At 29.7% G+C, this 20393-nt stretch overlaps 1 protein-coding gene across 2 annotated transcripts; it reads left to right on the top strand.

Moving 5' to 3' along the window:
* The first annotated feature begins 2152 nt into the window (after positions 1–2152).
* Positions 2153–19771, top strand: LOC142329048 (UDP-glucosyltransferase 2-like). 2 transcript variants are annotated; one of them, XM_075373317.1, is made up of 7 exons: positions 2153–2276; positions 10001–10180; positions 11807–12000; positions 13039–13492; positions 16361–16589; positions 18742–18961; positions 19484–19771. In XM_075373317.1, the coding sequence occupies exons 1-7, from the start codon at positions 2274–2276 to the stop codon at positions 19758–19760; spliced, it is 1557 nt and encodes a 518-aa protein (XP_075229432.1). In that variant the 5' UTR covers positions 2153–2273; the 3' UTR covers positions 19761–19771. The 2 variants fall into 2 exon arrangements, with proteins under 2 accessions (XP_075229432.1, XP_075229433.1); XM_075373318.1 differs by having other exon boundaries at positions 2163–2276; positions 10071–10180.
* The last annotated feature ends 622 nt before the right edge of the window (positions 19772–20393 follow it).

Here is a 20393-nt window from a genome sequence, read left to right on the forward strand (position 1 = left end):
ACAGTTGTATTAATTGTTATTTAAAACAAAATTGTCCTAAATTTAATAATTACTGGCCGGCAGAGATAAAAAAATTTTATTTTTGTTTTTAACGACTTTCGAAGAAAAGTACCGTATTACTTTCGGTTATATGGTGTGAGTGACGGGGTGAAAATGAATTCTCTATACTTTTTGAGGTATGTGTTTATCAATTAATCCATCTCTTCGATTATGTTTAAGTAATTTACAAACCGAAATTGACACAAATGTGCAAAATGAGCAACAACAAATTTCTCACTAATTTTCATTATTTATAATTAGTTTGTAATATGATTTGTTTGTAGTTTCCATTTTTAAATACAACAACCTATATTTATTTTTTTGTTTTTCATTTTTATATTGTTTTGTTTTTTTATAGATAGAAATTATATTAATATATGTATATGTAAATTTAATTACTAATAAAATAAAAATATGATTGATTATAAGTATTATTTTTTGCTCGTCAAAAAATCTAAGCTGACGGTGTGCCGGTCCGTTATATTTTTCTATAATTTTGCCGATCTGCCATAAAAAACAGGGGTTGAAGAAGACTGATTTAGAATATAAACTGCTAAAAAAAATCTTGAAAATTAAAATTCAAAAAAAATTTATATTTTAAATGAGGATCCTATTCAGCTATTACAAAAAGAACCTGAATACCTTGTCCGATGGAATCAAAAATTAGGACAATACGGTGATATCAATAGCCAAATATTTGTAAAACACTTCAACTCTTCTGATCAACGGATTTTTCAGATTTGATACTAAAAATGTTTAGAAATAATGTTGAATATCCCCTCCTCCAAAATATGATTCAATTAAAAATTTGTAATTTTACATATTTCTATGGCACTAAACCTCAATTTTCTACAATTACAGTAAAAATATTTAAGAATTAAAAATGCTGAAAATTATTCCTAAGAATTCATTTTTAGCTACTATCAAAGAATTTATGTTCAGCCAGTTTAGAAATATTAAACAAAATACATGCCAACACAACATACACAACGTACGTGTATATCCGTACGTACGCGTTTACGTATACAGATCTTTCTGAAATTTCTATATTTTTTCTATATCTTTGGATAAAACGGGTATTGTAATTCAGATATCTGCAAAAAAAACAAATATCAAAATCACAGCCAATTGCTGAACTTTTCCTTTCTGACTATGCAACTTCAGAGGCAATAGAATTATTAATTTTATTTATAAATATGACGAAAGATATGTATCATAAAGAATATTTTTTTTTTTTTTTAATTTTTAGTTACAAAATAAACATGGAAAGATTATCAGCAATTTCAAAAGATAAACCAATGCAAAACGAGGAAACTGTTGCATGGTGGGTAGAATACGTGGTAAGACACAAAGGTGTACCGCATTTAAGACAAGCTTTACAAGAATTATATTGGTTTCAATAAACGTTGTTGGATATTATTGCTTTTATTTTATTGATATACTTTATTGTTAAAAAATTGTTATTTTCTACCCTTAAAAAGATTAAAATAAAATCGGAGTAATTTAAATTTAGATAACTGAATTATTTTTTCGAAATATTTCCTAATATTAAAAAGGTTGAACAGAACAATTCCTTTTACTCAAAGTCCTCTCGTCTGATAATTCTGCAACAAATATTCTAACCTGACTTAATGTCGTCCTCAGAATAATTTTTATCCGTTCATTAAGATATATCAGATTTAATCTGGTGGAAGTCGGATATGCTGATCTTGACAGAGGAGTAGAGTTGGCTGAAGATATTTTTCTAATGAATTTTCGAATTCCTTGGCCATGACAAAAGTAATTAATGACGGAGGAATAAATTCAAGCACTACACAGTTAAAAAAAAAACAAAACAGTATAGTAATTCTTTCTAGAAATGATATCAGCTATCAGAGTATATAACGAACATTTCTAAGAAAAATTAAAGATATTTTAATTTAATTTTCATACGGTACTTCTTTACGATATATTAATTAATATTTCGGTAATTTCATATAAGATATGTAATTTCATAGATTGCATTTATAGCACTCAAGAAAATGATAAAATTTAACATTTTTCCAAGAACTGCATCTTAAGGTCAGTACACGTGACCTTTATATGAATAATTGGCTTACGATCAACAACTACTGTTAAATACATTGACATACTCTCGTACATACAGTAGTTTATATTTACTACCAGCGGATCCTAGTCTTTATATTGAAACTGATTAACTGAAAATCACAACTGAGCTACCAATTACGACTAGCATGGTATGTTTTCATTCATTTTTTTTTATAGAGTAAGCATAATCATTCTTATTATTATTAATTTTCATAAATTTTGAAATAATAACAATAAATGGTGTAGTATTTTATGAAATAGTTCATCATTTTTATGTACTATTATACAAAAACGCAGAGCCTGTTCGTTTGTCTGGGGGAATCTCAGAACCACTGAACGGAAATGAAAAAGTCCTGAACTATTTTAAAAATCTTAGTTCCTAGTGGCCGCCATAGGGTTAATATTGATTACATAACCCCTAATTTCGTCAAACTTTTCAGCCCTTAATAATTATTATAACACCATAAATTTAGAAGAATATTAATAAAAAATAAAAAATACTATCCTACTGGGAGAAAACCGTTCAGTTTATACTCACTAAAACTTTGATTTTAAATCTAATATAACTAGAAATATAGAATTTAATTCGGTGCTTAAAAATACTCCAAACTTCCATAATCGTATCCTGCTGAAACACTCCAATACAAAAAAAAAACTAAAATACAATAATTTTTTTTTTCAAATAGAATACATTTTAATAAAAACAAAAGGAATCCTTAAAAAAATCAGAATCGCATAGATGATAAAATTTTCCAGCATTTTCGCCTACTTAATAAAACACTTTGAAATGTAATAGCGGTTACCATTTTAAAAAAGTTCTCTACCGTTAAAAAAAATAAAAATCAGATGTGGACATCACATGACTTATTTGTACGCCGATTAAAGTACATATACACATTTTTATTTCATTAAAAGATTTTAATTAGATAAAATTTTATTTAGATTTTATTTCATTAATAACTCCTGATATATTTTCATAGTTTTTTTTCACTGTTATTATTGTTAATTATCGTAAAAATATTTTTACAATTACAGGTAATTACTATAAAATCATTTAAGTAATTATTAATAAATCAATATATTTAAATTTCGTACACGTTAGTAAAAATGTATAATGTCTGTTAAAAATTTTCGGTTGCTTGTTTCGCTCGGATTTTTAACTATCTGCTACACTAAACTGAAATAATAATAACTAAGAACTATACTCTGATTTTGTTTTCCCGGGAAATATAGCTCAGACAGATGTATTAAAGGGACCGGCCTCTGTGGCGCGAGTGGTAGCGACTCGGCCTTTCACCCAGAGGTCCCGGGTTCGAATCCCGGTCAGACATGGCATTTTCACACACGCTACTACTACAAACCATTCATCTCATCCTCTGAAGTAATGCTTCTTAACTGTGGACTCGGAGGTTAAAAAAAAAGAAAAAATGTATTAAAGGGGAAAACATACAGAATTTTTAATTTTTTTTTATTACTCCTGCAATATATTGATAACATATCATTAATTTATTTTATTTTTAAATTTGTTATACCGTTTGAATATAATACTCTCTCTAATAATCTTTAGCTCTCTTTTAACCTAAAAATTTAACTTTTTTTAATGTTTTTTCACAAAATAAAATGTAGGCGGTAAAAGATTTGCAATGTTGAAAGTCGTAATTACTGCCCAAGTATTCTAAGTATGTAAATTCATACGGATGATCCTTTTGTCGTTCATAAAACAATAAATAAACTTTTAGTTTATTCAAACCTCGTTTACAACCGATATTATGTTAAAATTTAATCTTTTTCCATCGGTTATTATTTTTGTTTAATTATCGCATGAAAGCTGTACTAGTTTTAATAAATAGTACAATAGAATATCACAAACCACGATTAAAATATATTTTACCTTTAAACATGAAACATGATTTATTAGACATATACCCTCATTTAAAAACTTAGGTAAATAGCTTTTCTGCGAATAATAAAAGTTATGTTTCGTACATGTAAAGTTTTCCTTTCTAGGAACAATATTTTCAACCCCGATCAATTATTATAGTACATGATTACGACTGGGTGAAATCAAACATCTATTCTTGTTTGATCGTATAATACAACTAAGTATCAAAACCTCAATATTGTTTTTTAAATTAAACTTTAATGATATATCATGAAAAGTATTAAAATCCTTTCATTAATCAGAATTTAATAGTTTTAAGAGGAACATTATTTATATTACAGATAGAAATTTCCGTGAGGGAATATGGAATAAATTATATTATTTACTATGATAATAAGTAATATTAAAAATACAGACCAAGTTATGTATTCCTTTATTATCGAAGAACGATGCTCAACTGGTTAGGAAATAAATACGGTGTAGAAATAAAAAAAATTAAAATTTATTTTCGTATTATGTTATATATATATATATATATATATATATATATATATATATATATAACATGATCATATATATATATATATATATATATATATATATATATATATATATATATACACACACACACATATATGCAGGAAATCCAGCAAGAGTAAAAAGTAAATAAAAAGAAAACTTATTTATTACAAATTTTCAATTACGATTTTTTGTTTATTTTGAAAACCGACCAACCCAATTAAACATTTACATATTTATCCAACAACTGGGACTCGGTCCTTTGTGCTTCGCCTCTAACAGGGATACCCCCCAAAGGGACGGCCCCGCCGGGACTCAGTCTTTTCGCTCAGGGGCTCGGGAATCTCCGCACTTCATCACCAACATCCACCCTTGCAAGCACGGGCGAACGGCAGCTGCATACGGAGCTGTCCTTTACCCCATCGTTTCCCGATATTTCAGTTGTCGTATCCTCGACACAAACCCCATCGGAATGTCGAAGTCTTCGCAGTTCGGTGGTTTTATATATATATATATATATATATATATACATATATATATATATATATATATGTATATATGTATACACATATATGATTGATCCGTTATGTATTATTTGTGTAAACATTTAAAAATACTGTTACAAATCACTGAATGAATTTTATATTTTTTTTATATACTGCCGTGAAAATAAAATGATAAAATAAAGTATAATAAAACCAATTAGCTACATGTAGAATAAATAAATAAATTAAAACAAAAATTTACTAATTTAAAATAAAAATTATAATTCTAAAATTCGTAAACTAATATTACTAATACTAACCATGTGACTTTAACAGATTCTAATGTTACAATACCTGCACTATAAATATCCTAACGTTTGGCTCTCTAATTTTTTTTTTTTTTGTCTTCAGTCATTTGACTGGTTTGATGCAGCTCTCCAAGATTCCCTATCTAGTGCTAGTCGTTTCATTTCAGTATACCCTCTACATCCTACATCCCCAACAATTTGTTTTACATACTCCAAACGTGGCCTGCCTACACAATTTTTCCCTTCTACCTGTCCTTCCAATATTAAAGCGACTATTCCAGGATGCCTTAATATGTGGCCTATAAGTCTGTCTCTTCTTTTAACTATATTTTTCCAATTGCTTCTTTCTTCATCTATTTGCCGCAATACCTCTTCATTTGTCACTTTATCCACCCATCTGATTTTTAACATTCTCCTATAGCACCACATTTCAAAAGCTTCTAATCTTTTCTTCTCAGATACTCCGATTGTCCAAGTTTCACTTCCATATAAAGGACGCTCCAAACATACACTTTCAAAAATCTTTTCCTGACATTTAAATTCATTTTTGATGTAAACAAATTATATTTCTTACTGAAGGCTCGTTTAGCTTGTGCTATTCGGCATTTTATATCGCTCCTGCTTCGTCCATCTTTAGTAATTTTACTTCCCAAATAACAAAATTCTTCTACCTCCATAATCTTTTCTCCTCCTATTTTCACATTCAGTGGTCCATCTTTGTTATTTCTACTACATTTCATTACTTTTGTTTTGTTCTTGTTTATTTTCACGCGATAGTTTTTGCGTAGGACTTCATCTATGCCGTTCATTGTTTCTTCTAAATCCTTTTTACTCTCGGCTAGAATTACTATATCATCAGCAAATCGTAGCATCTTTATCTTTTCACCTTGTACTGTTACTCCGAATCTAAATTGTTCTTTAACATCATTAACTGCTAGTTCCATGTAAAGATTAAAAAGTAACGGCGATAGGGAACATCCTTGTCGGACTCCCTTTCTTATTAGGGCTTCTTTCTTATGTTCTTCAATTGTTATTGTTGCTGTTTGGTTCCTGTACATGTTAGCAATTGTTCTTCTATCTCTGTATTTGAACCCTAATTTTTTTAAAATGCTGAACATTTTATTCCAGTCTACGTTATCGAAAGCCTTTTCTAGGTCTATAAACGCCAAGTATGTCGGTTTGTTTTTCTTTAATCTTCCTTCTACTATTAATCTCAGGCCTAAAATTGCTTCCCTTGTCCCTATACTTTTCCTGAAACCAAATTGGTCTTCTCCTAACACTTCTTCCACTCTCCTCTCAATTCTTCTGTATAAAATTCTAGTTAAGATTTTTGATGCATGACTAGTTAAACTAATTGTTCTGTATTCTTCACATTTATCTGCCCCTGCTTTCTTTGGTATCATAACTATAACACTTTTTTTAAAGTCTGATGGAAATTCCCCATTTTCATAAATTTTACACACCAAGCTCTCTAATGTATCACTTAAATTTTTATAGTTTATAGTTTATTGTTAACAATAAACAAATACAAATAGACAGAATAATATAAAGTGCAGAGGTTACGGAACAATCAGACAAGTCCACATGCTTACAGTAGCTTTCTTAATAATTTAGCTGAACTGTTTGTGGTTTAACCTTTACCCTTGCGAGAAAGAATGTCATAATTGCTATTTTAAATACATATTTTGACAATTTATTACCTAATTTTAGTAAAACAAAAACAAAAATATAAAGTGAAATTTAATAAAATGTAACGATAAGAATAATGATTAAATAATTATGTTTAATTCAAATGTTTGTTAATTTATGTGTATTTAAAGTTATTCACTGATTTATTTAAAATATAATCTAAATTATATGATATTCAATCATATAAACCATTCCTAACTGTAAACAAAATTGATGAAATAATTAACATAAATTTCCTTGCAGGTATGTGTAACAATCTTATAAACATGTGTAATAATAATAATAATAATAATAAATAATGGAAAAATAAATGGCATACATTGTTTTAAAAAATTTACTTAATATATTATTTTAATAGAATTAAAAAACATAATTAATTATCACAAATTTCTTTTTAATAATAAGTAATAATAATAATAAGTTGATTGATTCAACACTACGCTCGTATTGTTTACGAATTAATTAAATTTTATAATGCAATTTTTTTTTATCTGTAGTCCATTGTTATTGTTCAAGAGTTTATTAAAATCACTGAAACGATGATTAAAATGTTTGCTGGCTTATATCTTTTATTTGGTTATAAAACTAGTATCTTATCCGTATTTAACACTTGTTCAATATTATATATTAACCAATTTTTTATTGTTATTGCAACTGTCTCAAATACAAATTAACATTACACGTCGTCTATTTTGATGTAACTTAAAGGGAGCGATATCGCATAACACCCCTTACAGATCATTACATTATGTTGTAATAACTTCAATATATATGAGTAATTTTGTCAGTTGTTCTGAGGAAATTCCAAGGGAAGTTATAAGATAGCCATCTTCTTTTGTTAACAAACTGACGCTAAATTATAACTGACATAATTTTAAAAAATATATTAACAGAAAATCAAATATTTTTATCGACGCACAGGTAGATCTGTAATACTTTTCCGTATAATTATAAAAATATTAAAATTCTTATATATTTAATTATCTTATTTATCTTAAATTAAAATTATTATTATATATATATATATATATATATATATATATATATATATATGTGTGTGTGTGTGTGTGTGTGTGTGTGTGTGTGTGTGTGTGTGTGTGTGTGTGTGTGTGTGTGTGTGTGTGTGTATGTGTGTGTGTGTGTAGAATAGTAATTGGTTGCGATGTATTTGTACATAATATAATTAAATAGACAAGATAATTTTTTTTTAACGATATTCTCTTTTATTACACACACAGGAAACTTTTAGAGAATTGTGCGCGGAAATTTTTAAATTGTAGATTGCTGAATCTAATACTGCTGTAGATAATAAATCTAATTTATTAAACTGGATTGAACGTGGTTGTCTAATCAGTTGGCCACCACGATAACCTGACTTATCGCCACTATGTTAATTCATTTAGGGCAATATGAAAGCGATAGTATACCAATAAAAGATTCATATTAAAGAAGTGTTATTCATTAAAATACGAAATGCTACTGGAATTTATACGAAACGATATTGAGATGAAACAGAAAATCACCGGAAATATTCTACGTCGGGCAGGATGCGGTGTACATAGTGAAGGGGGGAATTTCGAACAGTTACTGTAACGTCTATTATTCTGTTACCATTTATCATTTTATGTATTTTAGTTCTTCGTTTTGCTATATTAAGAATAATGTTTATTTGGAACAAAATAATACGATTTTCTGTCTATTTTTCGTCTGTTTTGCTGCAATAAAAATCCAATTATTAAAAGTTATTACTTTCTTTTTATTGACTATATTTAAATTAAGTTTCTCAGAATTAAATTTTCTAAAAGTTTTCTTACTAAGTCTTCCAAATTTGAAAGTCATTTAACAAAGCTATTGTACTACAAAACTAAAAAAAATTGGTTTTCGACACCGAATTTTGTGTTTTACGTCGATACCTTAAAAGCTACTGGAGTTACAGTTCTCGGACCTGTTTTATCCTATTTCCCATCCCAACCACCGTAGGGGAAGATACCCGCCTTGTGACGCTTCTGGTAGCCACATCACCGCCCCTGTTGCTAGCCCTGATGGGCTTGAACAGGAGTCGCCTTTCGTTCTCTAACATTTAACATATCACAATAATTATCCAGGCCTTGTTGGGATTCCACCCGATGTAAATGCCTCGGTAAATCCTCTTATTTCCCAGCTGAAATTACATAAGAAACCACCAAAAATTACAGTAGGGCTTCTTTTTAATAAAAGAGCTGAAATCCGGGCGAAATCTTTCGCTAGCCGTAATTCGAAAACAAAGATTTTCCAGGCCTATGTTTAGAAACGGAACGCAAGAATGGCGGGAGTTTCAATATTTCTCCCTACAGATCCCAGAGCCTGGATAATATCTCTTGCTGCTGTCATTCGTTTATCGGGCGGGTTATTGGGTGTTATTTAGTGACGGTAACAAATTTTAAGTTTTATTTATGGACGGATTTGGTGATTTGCATTTCTATCCGTATGAACCAGCGTGAAAATTATTTACTGGTTTTGACCCTGGGAGAATAAGATTTTTAGCCTCATGCTCCCGCCGTTATTCCGCTTCAGTCCGTCCGCTGAAGTCCTTTCGGTACTATAGCTTATGAACTATCAAGAATACGCCTACCGGGTCCCTAGTTATTTGGAGGGAGCAATGCGCCCCTTTCTATGTTTATAAGAATTTTTTTTTCATTATTTTCTCGACTAGAATATATCCTAAATGGTTCTGCGTTTCTTTGTGGGACAGTATGTGTATATATATATATATATATATGCTTGATGGGTTTCAGAAAAATGGAATAAGAACAGATTCTTATTTATTCCCCCTATATTAAATTTATTTCTCCCGTAAGCCATTGTTTCCTTTTCTTATATTCAAATTAGATTAAAGATAATTTTAAAAATACAATCAAGCATACATGTGTAATTACATGTGGGATTAAAGTTTTACACCAGTTTGTTAATTTTTTTTTTTTTTTTTATAATAAATATTCTTTTATTTACAGGTTATTAATTACGTTTCATTTTTAATCCTTTCTGTATTGAATTTAACTGCATGTAGTAATATACTTTCAGTATGTCCTACTGCATCGTACAGTCATCAAGAATCCTGGCTTGGTATAGTTCCAAGTTTAATCAAAAGAGGCCATAATGTAACAGTAATAACTTGTAATCCTGAAATCTTGGTAAGTATTAATAGTTATATTGAATTATCTAATTTATGATAAATTTATTATTTATTTTTTTTTTTTTTTTTATAAAAAATTAAGTAAAGTAGTTTAGATTTGTAATAAGTTGTTTGTTAAAATATTTTATCTTATGTTTAAGAATAAAAAAATCAAGAGCGTAATTACGAAATTATGCTATAATATTGAAAAAATAATTATATCCTGACATATTATTATGTATATAATGTTATATATATAAATACATATATTTCCAATAAAAAAATGATGGCACGTGGGTTTGTTATACGTACTCATATTTTTATTTTAGCTGCTATTCGCCCAGAGCGGTCCACGTATGCGCCGGGTGGCTGCGCACAAACGACTCCCTCCGGCTTTTCATTTAACACAACACTTGTGTTAAATAATCACAACACCAGAAACAGCTAATTTTTAAAGGCTAGAAGCAGTCCGTTGTCAAATAATTTACAAATTATTTTATATAATTTCTAAGCGTAGATTCATATTTTATATTTGTATTTTTTTGAACTAATTTTATTTATCTAATTTATAATAATTTATTATTTTATTTATACTGTATGAATTAGAATTCATTAATTAATTATTATTATTTATTTATAAATTTACATAAAAATTTAATTATTTTTATTATTACGAGTATTTTAATTAATAATTATTCAAACGTATTAGTAAAAGAAATGGATTATTAGTTAATATTTAGAAGTAAAAAAAGTCTTTAATTAACAAATTATTTAAAAGTATTTTAAAAAATACTGTAGGAAAAAAGACTAAGAGAGCACCGGTGGCGGGATAAGTCAGCTGCGCGCAGCCACCTGCTCTGCAGTAATAGCAGAAGAGTAATAAACAGCAGTTGGCCCGGCAACTAACAACGTCGCACGAACTAAACGAAAAATATGGCGTTCCCAAAGCGGGAAACAGTTTTCGTTTGAAATATTCTGTGACAGAAGAAAACGCGGGAATAGCTCGTCCGCGATTTGGTTAACTTGAGAGTTGAAGTTTTAAGATATAGTGTGGTCGAGGTTGAAAGAAACCGTATTTATGCTATAGTAAGTTGTGTAAATACACTCATCGAAATGTGTGTCGATACATTTGCATCAATGGCATCCTGACAGAAGCCAAACTGATGACGGTAATGATTTAAAAGATGTGAGGTTGTGACGATGTGAGGTGAGATTTAGAGGTTTTAAAAGACAACCTACAGTAAGGCACATCATACCTATAAACGGAGTGGCTGATGTGGCGACCGGGATCGTCACGAGACAGATGTCTTCTCCTACAAGGAATCAAGATGTTAATCTAAAACCATAACTGTGAGGTTTACATCATTCTTTTTAAAGGAATTAAAAAAAAGAAACGAAAAAAGGTATTAAAAACGATGTTTCGAACTGTTCCTCATATACGTAACCTTCATCTATAGATAAAAATAACACTGCTGAAGAAGATCATTGTATTAAAAAAAATCATACTTTTAAAAATTATGCTTGAGTTAGTCTAAATAGTCTAGTTGGGCGATAAGCCGTTAAAAAATGTAAATGAACAATTTTTAATTAATTATCCAACCGTATAAAAATAAAATTTACATCTTGTTTTAATTATTTTTTTCAGGAACCACATCCAAATCTTCATGTAATCAATGTAAACATCTGTTACGCTACGCTTAGTAAATTTGAAAGCGAAAGTAATAGTTTTTCTATCCAAAATTATATGTCGCCAAGGGAATTTTTTCCGCCTGTAAATGATTTACTTGCCAAATATATAGATGAAACATTTAGCTCCGAAGCTGTAAAAAATATGCTCAGGTTGTATTCGAATTCTGATTTTTATTTATTGTGACCGTTAGTAAATATAGTTGAAATAAATACGGTTAAAATAAATAATATCGTAATAAACTTGGTGCGTTGTATTACATAAAAATTGAAAAAAGAATATTTTCTCTTTTGACTATCAGTAAAAATTTTGATATAAGTGATTAAAAAAAAAAAAAAATCATAAAAGAATCTATCAATATATGAAACAATAATAAATCTTCCAAAATAAGAAATATTTTCACAATATGTAATTCACCATATTGAAAAATTAATAATAAAATTTTTTCCAACAATAATTTGAAATGACTGATTTATTTTATTACAATAATTTGTGCCAAATTTAATTGTAAACGATTAAATTTTTTTTAAATAACACAAAAATTACCAAGAGAAAATTGGGAAACACTTTGCTCTTGCTAACAGTTTTTTTTTTTCTTTTGCCGAAGCAGTGTCGGGGTCGCTAACAAGTCCCGCTAGAATTTAGGAAGAGCGTATCTGCACACTATCGACTAAACCTCCACCCCTGGCTATTCACCCTTCTTGGCATAGCTAATAACTCATTCCATCATGGCGGGGAAGATCGCTCACACACACAGTCATACTATAAGTACAGATCATAAGTTGAAAATACAATAAAAATTCTAACACGAGATCATTAAATAATCAGAACAAAACAAAATACAAACATCAAATGAAGAATGCTGCTTTTTCTAAATTTAACCTTATGTTTTATTTTTTAAATAAATACTGTTCGGCTAAATTACTAAGATTACTGCTCATTGTAATTAATAATCGTAAAATTCGTACAATACTTTGCCCGCTTTTATTATACTGAAAATAATTATTATAAAAAAATCACGATTTCCTGTTAGCTGAAATATTTGGAGTTCCATAACCAAGCAGATTCATTTTTCTATTAAGGACCATCATAACTCCTGTTTTTAGCGAGAATATTTGGTAACCACTTATAAAAATGTATAATAACAATTAGATATAAAAAGTAATACATTTTTATTTGTTATGTTTCAGGTCAAACGATACAAAATTTGATTTGTTAATTTACGAAGGACTACATCCAGGCTTGTTAGCATTTAAATATCATTATAACGTACCATCTATAGTCATGTTTACCACACCATTATTTGGAGCAGTACATTTTTTAATGGGTAATCCAGTTAATCCGTCGTATATACCATCATTTGTGACCACTTTTAGTGACAAAATGACGTTTTCTGAACGGCTAATGAATACATATTATTTATTATACGAGATTTATATTCGTTATTATTATACTTACCCCAAAATGGATGCTGTAATGAAAAAGCATTTTGGAAATGACATACCTTCATCAAGAGAACTTGAAATGGATAACAGTTTATTAATATTATCTGGAGATTTATCACAATCATATCCGATGCCAGTACAGCCAAATACGATTAACGTTGGAACTTTACATATAAAACCAAACAAGCCATTACCAAAGGTGCATTTGAATAAATATTTTATTTATAATGTAATAATAAGAATAAATAAATATATATATATATATATGCATACATATTGTTACCACATAAATATCGAATTTAATATCGGTGGACGAACACGATACCAGCTCAGATATCAGCTGGAGCACAGTATACGTACGCACTCGTAGAAGCATCACTCGCGTCTCACAGATGACCGCGAAGTTCTCCCTCCGTAGCTGCGCTGCCCCACCACTCTCAAGGTCCAATATAAGAGCGTGCACGAGAGTGAATTTTTAATTAATCGACGACCACCACCTAGAGAAGACCAAGAAGAAGAAGATGGAAGAAGACAAGAAGAAGTTCTCTAGCCGCCTCAACGTAGGAACTTCCGGCGGTTGCTAACATCCCCGCCGGAGCAGCAGACCTGCCCGGCTCGCCAAGGGAGCCGCTGGACGTGGACGCTTTCTACCCGCTCCAGCTCGTCGGGCTTCAATCGTGGATGGGATCCCTCATGGAGAACCGCTGAGCGGTTTTGAGAGCTACCTCTGCCACGCTGTAGTGGGGACCCAACTGCCGCTGAGGGGAAGCCCAGACTGATTCCAATGAACGGGCCGTGACTCCCCGACTTTGCCGTAGACCAGCTTTCGGACCAACAGCTCTTCTCAGAGCTAACGCAAAAATCAGACATTTTCAGGGCCAACCCAAGGTTATTAAGTGCCACGTGCCATCGAAGCCACTCGGCGACTACACACACACACACACACACACATATATATATATATATATATATATATATATATATAAGATATTAATAAAAATTCTAATAAAAATATTGTTTAAACTTATAATAAATTTGTTAACTTACACCATTGAAAAAATATTCGTTGAAGGAAATTAACAAAATTTAGTTTTTCGTAAAACAAAAACAGTGAAAACATTTTTTTTTAAGAAAAGTAAATCAAAAGAAAGTGTAAGCTAGTAAACATATACTAACTAAATAGTACAATAAATGATTTTTTTTTCCTACTACGTATATTTCAAATCGGCTATTGTATATTTACAAGAAATAATAAAATAGAAGAATAGGTGACGCTGAGGCCGTGATTTTCCGAAAAATCGTATTTATGGTCGAATTTGGCTCATATTCAAAATATGAATTAATTACGCTGAAACGAAATATTTTTGCAGAATATGGACACGCTAGGTTGCTGCGCTGCGGTCGTGATTTTTCGAAAAATTGTATCTATGGTCTAATTTGGCTCATATTCAGAATATACATTAGTTACGCTGAAACGACATATTTTTGCAGGAAACGGATCCGCAAGGTTGCGCTGGCGTCGTGATTTTTCGAAAAATTGTAAATATAATTGATATGTGTGTTTATATATATATATATATATATATTACACACATAAATATACATATTTAGGCCATAAAACATATATATTATTTATTCATTGCTTTTTATTTATTTAGAAATAATATACAATTTTGTCAGAATTTTGAATCTGCATCCGATCCGCTATTTTTGATAATTTTTTGTCAACACTCTTAAAACATTTTTATTTTGTTTAATAATACTGAATCGTTTGCACATTGGTATTGCATTTTCTCGAATCAATGCAAACAGAAACTCAAATACTAATACATCATGTCATCCATATTGACCAGAGAAACGGACTGATATAAACTGGATCAGTATTAATTTCATTTCAACTGCGTTGAAAGAAAAGGATTTTCATTCATGAAGATTGATTGCTTTATTTGATAAGAATTTTGGAGTAGTTTTTTCATAACAATACGAAGAATTTTATTATTTATAAATGACTAGTTATTGACTGGACTTGATACGTCGTCTAAAGTTTTACAGAATTTAACAGAAAACAAAAAACAGATGACATCAAAACTCATAAAACCATAAAATTGATAAGGTTTCGGCCAGAGTTTTCCATCAATTTAAAACATCAAAAATCGATAATCATAATTCAACAATTTATAGTTCTTTAAAAAGACACTGTCTAAACGGGAGGTAATAATTGCTATATATTTTTCTACTTCATTTTCTTAACCACAAAAATATCAAAGTTAAATAATGTCTTCTTGTTCTACTAATATTGTAACTAAATGATATAACTTAGTAATGTAAAAGAGATAAGAGATCATCGAGATATAGATGTAAATAAACAACCAATTATTCCTTTATATTTTTACCGTGCAATAGATCTCTGCCACTTTTATTAAACAACCATTCAATCTGGGTTAAAGTTGTTGGGATTTATACGAGCCCAACACTGACATTTCTGTCCTGAGGTTTTATAGGAAAGATTTTTTTTATAGAGCTGTCCGCCGATTCTTTTTTCGAATTTTCTAGATATATAAAAGCTCGACCTGAGGCTATGATATTTCGGAATCCATGTTTCCAATCTTTTCCAGTAAAAAACCCTTTTATTCTAGTAAAAAAAAGTTCTGATCCTGACTGACAACAGGGTTCACTAAAGAGCGTAAAATAATATTAATTGGAGACATGCTTAGTTTAAATTTAAATCAATTTATTATTTGTAACGCTAATAATATAGTTTATAAATCATAAAAATATTAAGAAATTCTCAACAAAATTTGTAAGAAACCAGGATTATTAAGTTTAATAAATCAATAATTTAAAACTTTTTATTAATTATTAAGAAAATAAAATTAAATATGATAAGATAGACTAAAAACAAAATTAGAGCGGTAATTAGGTAACGCTAATTTCCGCTCTAGAATTACATTGCAATTCGATCGCTGTTTTTTGTATTACCTCTGGAATATTAATCATGACCTGAATTCTATACATTCATAAATTCTAATAAATCTATCAGAAGTAACTTTTTAATCTTTTTTTACAGGATTTACAAAATTTTATGGACAATGCAAAAGACGGTGTCATTTACTTCAGTCTAGGGAGTAATAAGAAAATTTCAACATTATCAGAAGAAACACGAAATGCTTTTGTAAAAGCATTTGAACAATTTCCTAAAGTTAAAGTATTAATGAAATGGGAATCTGATATCGAATTTCCCAATAAACCAGCAAATGTGTATCTTAAAAAATGGTTACCGCAAAAGGACATTCTTGGTAAATATTCTATATATTTTACAATTAATGATCATAAATAGCCAATTATTCTCATGTTTTTTTAATTTAACACGTTCGCTGCTGCGGATAAAATAGGGAATTTAACAATCTTGCTGTTCGAATAACTGTGATACCGTATCATCAGACGCAGTTTTATACGTATTTGCTCCATATCCTGAACTGTTTGATCTTGGATTTTCGTTCGGTATACATTTGTCCGGTACCGCGTATCACATTGCTTTTTAATCTCATTCTAATAATTTTATTTCCTTTTCATATATTTTAATGAATTATTCAATAAAATATTAATTATATTACTTAATCTTACAAATGCTGATTTTTATTTATAAATTAGATTAATTTTATTAGGTCTTCTGGGTGGACTGTCATGCCCCATTCACCTTACACTCCGGACCTCACGCCTAATGATTGTCACTTGTTCCCCAAGTTAAAGGAACACTTGAGTGGCCAACGCTTCCGGAGCAACGATGAAGTCAAAGAAGAGGCGAAACGCTTCCTCAACGGAACAACCCTTTATAATCTGATTTGTGAGGAATATGAAACAGGAAAAATACTTGAAGATTTTGAGAGATGTGTGATAGTCCCGATATCAAAGAAAGCAAGTGCGATGAAATAACATCTATACTATTGCAAAGAATAGACAAGAAATGTCTTGTCTATTAGGTAAGGTCTTCCGTGAAGATTTGTTTGGCTTCAGAAGTGGAAGAGTACAACAAGAGAAGCTATATTAGCACTAAGATTATTAATGCAAAAGAGCCAAAGAAAGGAGAAACATGTGTATATCACCTTTATCGACCTTAAAATGTGAACTGGGACGAAATGTTCATAATACTCAGAAAGAGAGGGATCAGATGGAACGATCGATGAATCATCTGGACTTTCTTTAACTCTTATGTACACGAGGTGTTACATCAAGTGAGGGAAGAAGTCAGAGTACGCATTAGCATCCAGGGATAGAAAATTGATAAGCTACGATTTTCGGATGACTTTGCCGCGATCACAGATAATGAAAAGGATATGATCGACATTATTGAAAAAATGGACTCCAAATTTATAAAGATTACAACCTTAGAATAAACAGAACAAAAACCAAAAAAAGTGGTATGTGATCTGGTATATAGAAGTTTACAGATTAAACTGCTGAAGGATTTCTCCAAGAGACTAACGAATTTATATATCTAGGCAATAAAATTACGCCAGACGGGAGAAGTTCCAAGAAAATAAAAATTAGAATCGCGGTAAGCAAGAATTGTCTATAACAGGAAAAAACACTGTTTTATACTACCAACATAAATCTGGATATAAGGAAACAGTTTCTAAAAACGTACGTATGGAATGTAGTTTTGTACGGTATCGAAAGCTGGATGATCGACTGCGGAAAGAAGGAAGCTAGACGCCGTTAAAATGTGGTGTTACTGACGAATGCTTAGGATTAAGTGGATTGACGGAGTTACAAGTAATGCAGTACTTAGCCGGATGAATGAAGAACGGAAGTTCATGAATGCTCTTACAAAGAGTGATGCGCTAATTGGCCACATATTACGTCACAACGGGCTGCTCCAAATTATCGTTGATTGAAGGAAAGCATTATCGGGGAGAGGAAGGCTGAAGTATATCAAGCAGATTAAGGGATGTAAATTTTGAAACCTATATCGAGCTAAAAAGAAAGGTTCAGAGTAGAAGGCTTTGGAGACTTTCTGCCATCATAGAAAGAGAGAGAGAGAGAGAGAGAGAGAGAGAGAGAGAGAGAGAGAGAGAGAGAGAGAAATATTTTTCAATAGTATTATTCTAAACTGGCTAATATATACCAGCTCTCAATGATTGTTAGCACTGTAAGTCTTTATTAATGGACAAATAACTAATCATATACATTTTAGTTTTCAATATATTATACGGTAAAATAGAATTTTGAGTTTCACTTCCGATGATTTTTCATTTACTGATAATGAAATTTTTAACTGCATTATTTCTAAAAATTTTAGGAGAGTTTTTAATTTTACGAAATCATATCAACAAAAAGCTGAATAGTTTTTTTTTGTTATTTTTACAATATATTAAATATAAATTTAAAAAATCATAAATTTATTTGAAATACCATTTATCAAAACTTTTTAATTTTGATTTATTTCAGCTCACAAAAACATAAAATTGTTTATTACTCACGGCGGCCATCAAAGTCGTCAGGAAGCTGTACATTACGGAGTACCATTAATATCAATACCATTCTTTTACGATCAAGAATGGAACGCAAAGAAAAGTTTCGAAGAAGAAGCCGGACTCATAATTAATTTCTTTGAAGTAACATACGATAAAGTATACCATGCTTTGAAGGAATTATTGAATAACGACAAGTAAGTATGCTTACCGAATCATTATTTAATATTTTTATGTACAATTTTTCCTTCTAATTTTAATTTTCTTAGAAATTTAATTTTTAACAGTTTTATTCATATTTATTATTGATTACAGAATATTTGAAGTTAGGTATGTCATTGAATGAAAAACGTATGTACGTATATATCCCTAAATACGCGTGTACTTTCGGATATAACGATCATTTTGTAGACATTTCTATACGTTTCGGTATTTTTGGAAGAAAGGAGTCTTGTACTGTCGATAGTTGGTAAAACACAGATAACCAAAACCGTGACTAATTGCTGAACTTTCCCTTATTAAGTATGCTACAGCAGAGGCAATATTTATTAATATTGCCTCTATTATTAGTAGTTATTAACGTGAATTATTTTATTTAAAAATATGGACGTAATATGTCTTGGTTTAAGTTTTTTCTCTTTAAAACGATTTTCATTTAAACATTAAAAAAATTCATATGAAATTTCATAATGTATGTATGTTATTTTTTTCATTTTTAGATACAAAAGAAACATGGAAAGGTTATCAGCAATTTCAAAAGATAAAGCAATGGCAAACGTGGAAACTGCTATTTGGTGGGTAGAATATGTGATAAGACACAAAGGTGCGCCGCATTTAAGACCAGCTGTACAAGATTTATATTGGTTTCAATACACATTATTGGATATTATTGCATTTATCTCAATGTTATTATTTTTGTTTGTTTATTTTATATACTTTATTGTTAAAAAATTATTATTTTCTTCCCTTTATAAGATTAAAATAAAATCACAGTAAATAAAAATTTATACCGGTGAATTTTGTTTCCAAATAATTTCCACATATTATAATGATTGAACTGAAGATCTCCTTTTACCCACCGTCCTTTCTTCTGTAAATATTCCGAGCTGAAGTGATGTTGACCTTAGAATAATTTTTTATGCGTGTGTATATGGCATTCATTCATTATAAAAACTTCGCTCAAAAAAGGGGCACCCCTTAACTAAAAACTTAAGGTAAAAATTGTAACATTTTACTGGTTTCCCGTGAAATAACCTATGGGCTATACATAGATTATTTCACGAGAAATATTTCTAAAAAAAAAAAATCTTTTTTTACAATACGAAAGTTGTTTATGTTTCTATTTTTAAATGAATAATCAGAAATGAATTTAGAACTCAATAACAAAATTAAAAGAATACCGGACTTCTAGTTAATTGTATTTTTACTTTTAAAAATACAAAAGAAAATGTATGTAGGAACTTAAAAATGCAAAAAAAAAATATTTTAAAAGTATTTAACTGAAAACTATCAAACGTAAACAGACATTTAAACATTTCATAAAAAAAAAAACTTTATTAAGAGATAATTGTTGTGACAGAAATACAATTTTCTTTTGGAAGGAAAGATGCAAAATAAACGGAATAATGT

Source organism: Lycorma delicatula, chromosome 8 (genome assembly GCF_047948215.1).
Source record: "Lycorma delicatula isolate Av1 chromosome 8, ASM4794821v1, whole genome shotgun sequence".
NCBI classification, from domain to species: Eukaryota; Metazoa; Arthropoda; class Insecta; order Hemiptera; family Fulgoridae; genus Lycorma; species Lycorma delicatula.

Excerpts from the sequence above, each read along its gene's own strand:
- LOC142329048 (XM_075373317.1), top strand. Across the intron at positions 10,181-11,806 it reads CTTGTAATCCTGAAATCTTG|GAACCACATCCAAATCTTCA; the intron begins GTAAGTATTAAT and ends TATTTTTTTCAG. Across the intron at positions 18,962-19,483 it reads GAATTATTGAATAACGACAA|ATACAAAAGAAACATGGAAA; the intron begins GTAAGTATGCTT and ends TTTCATTTTTAG.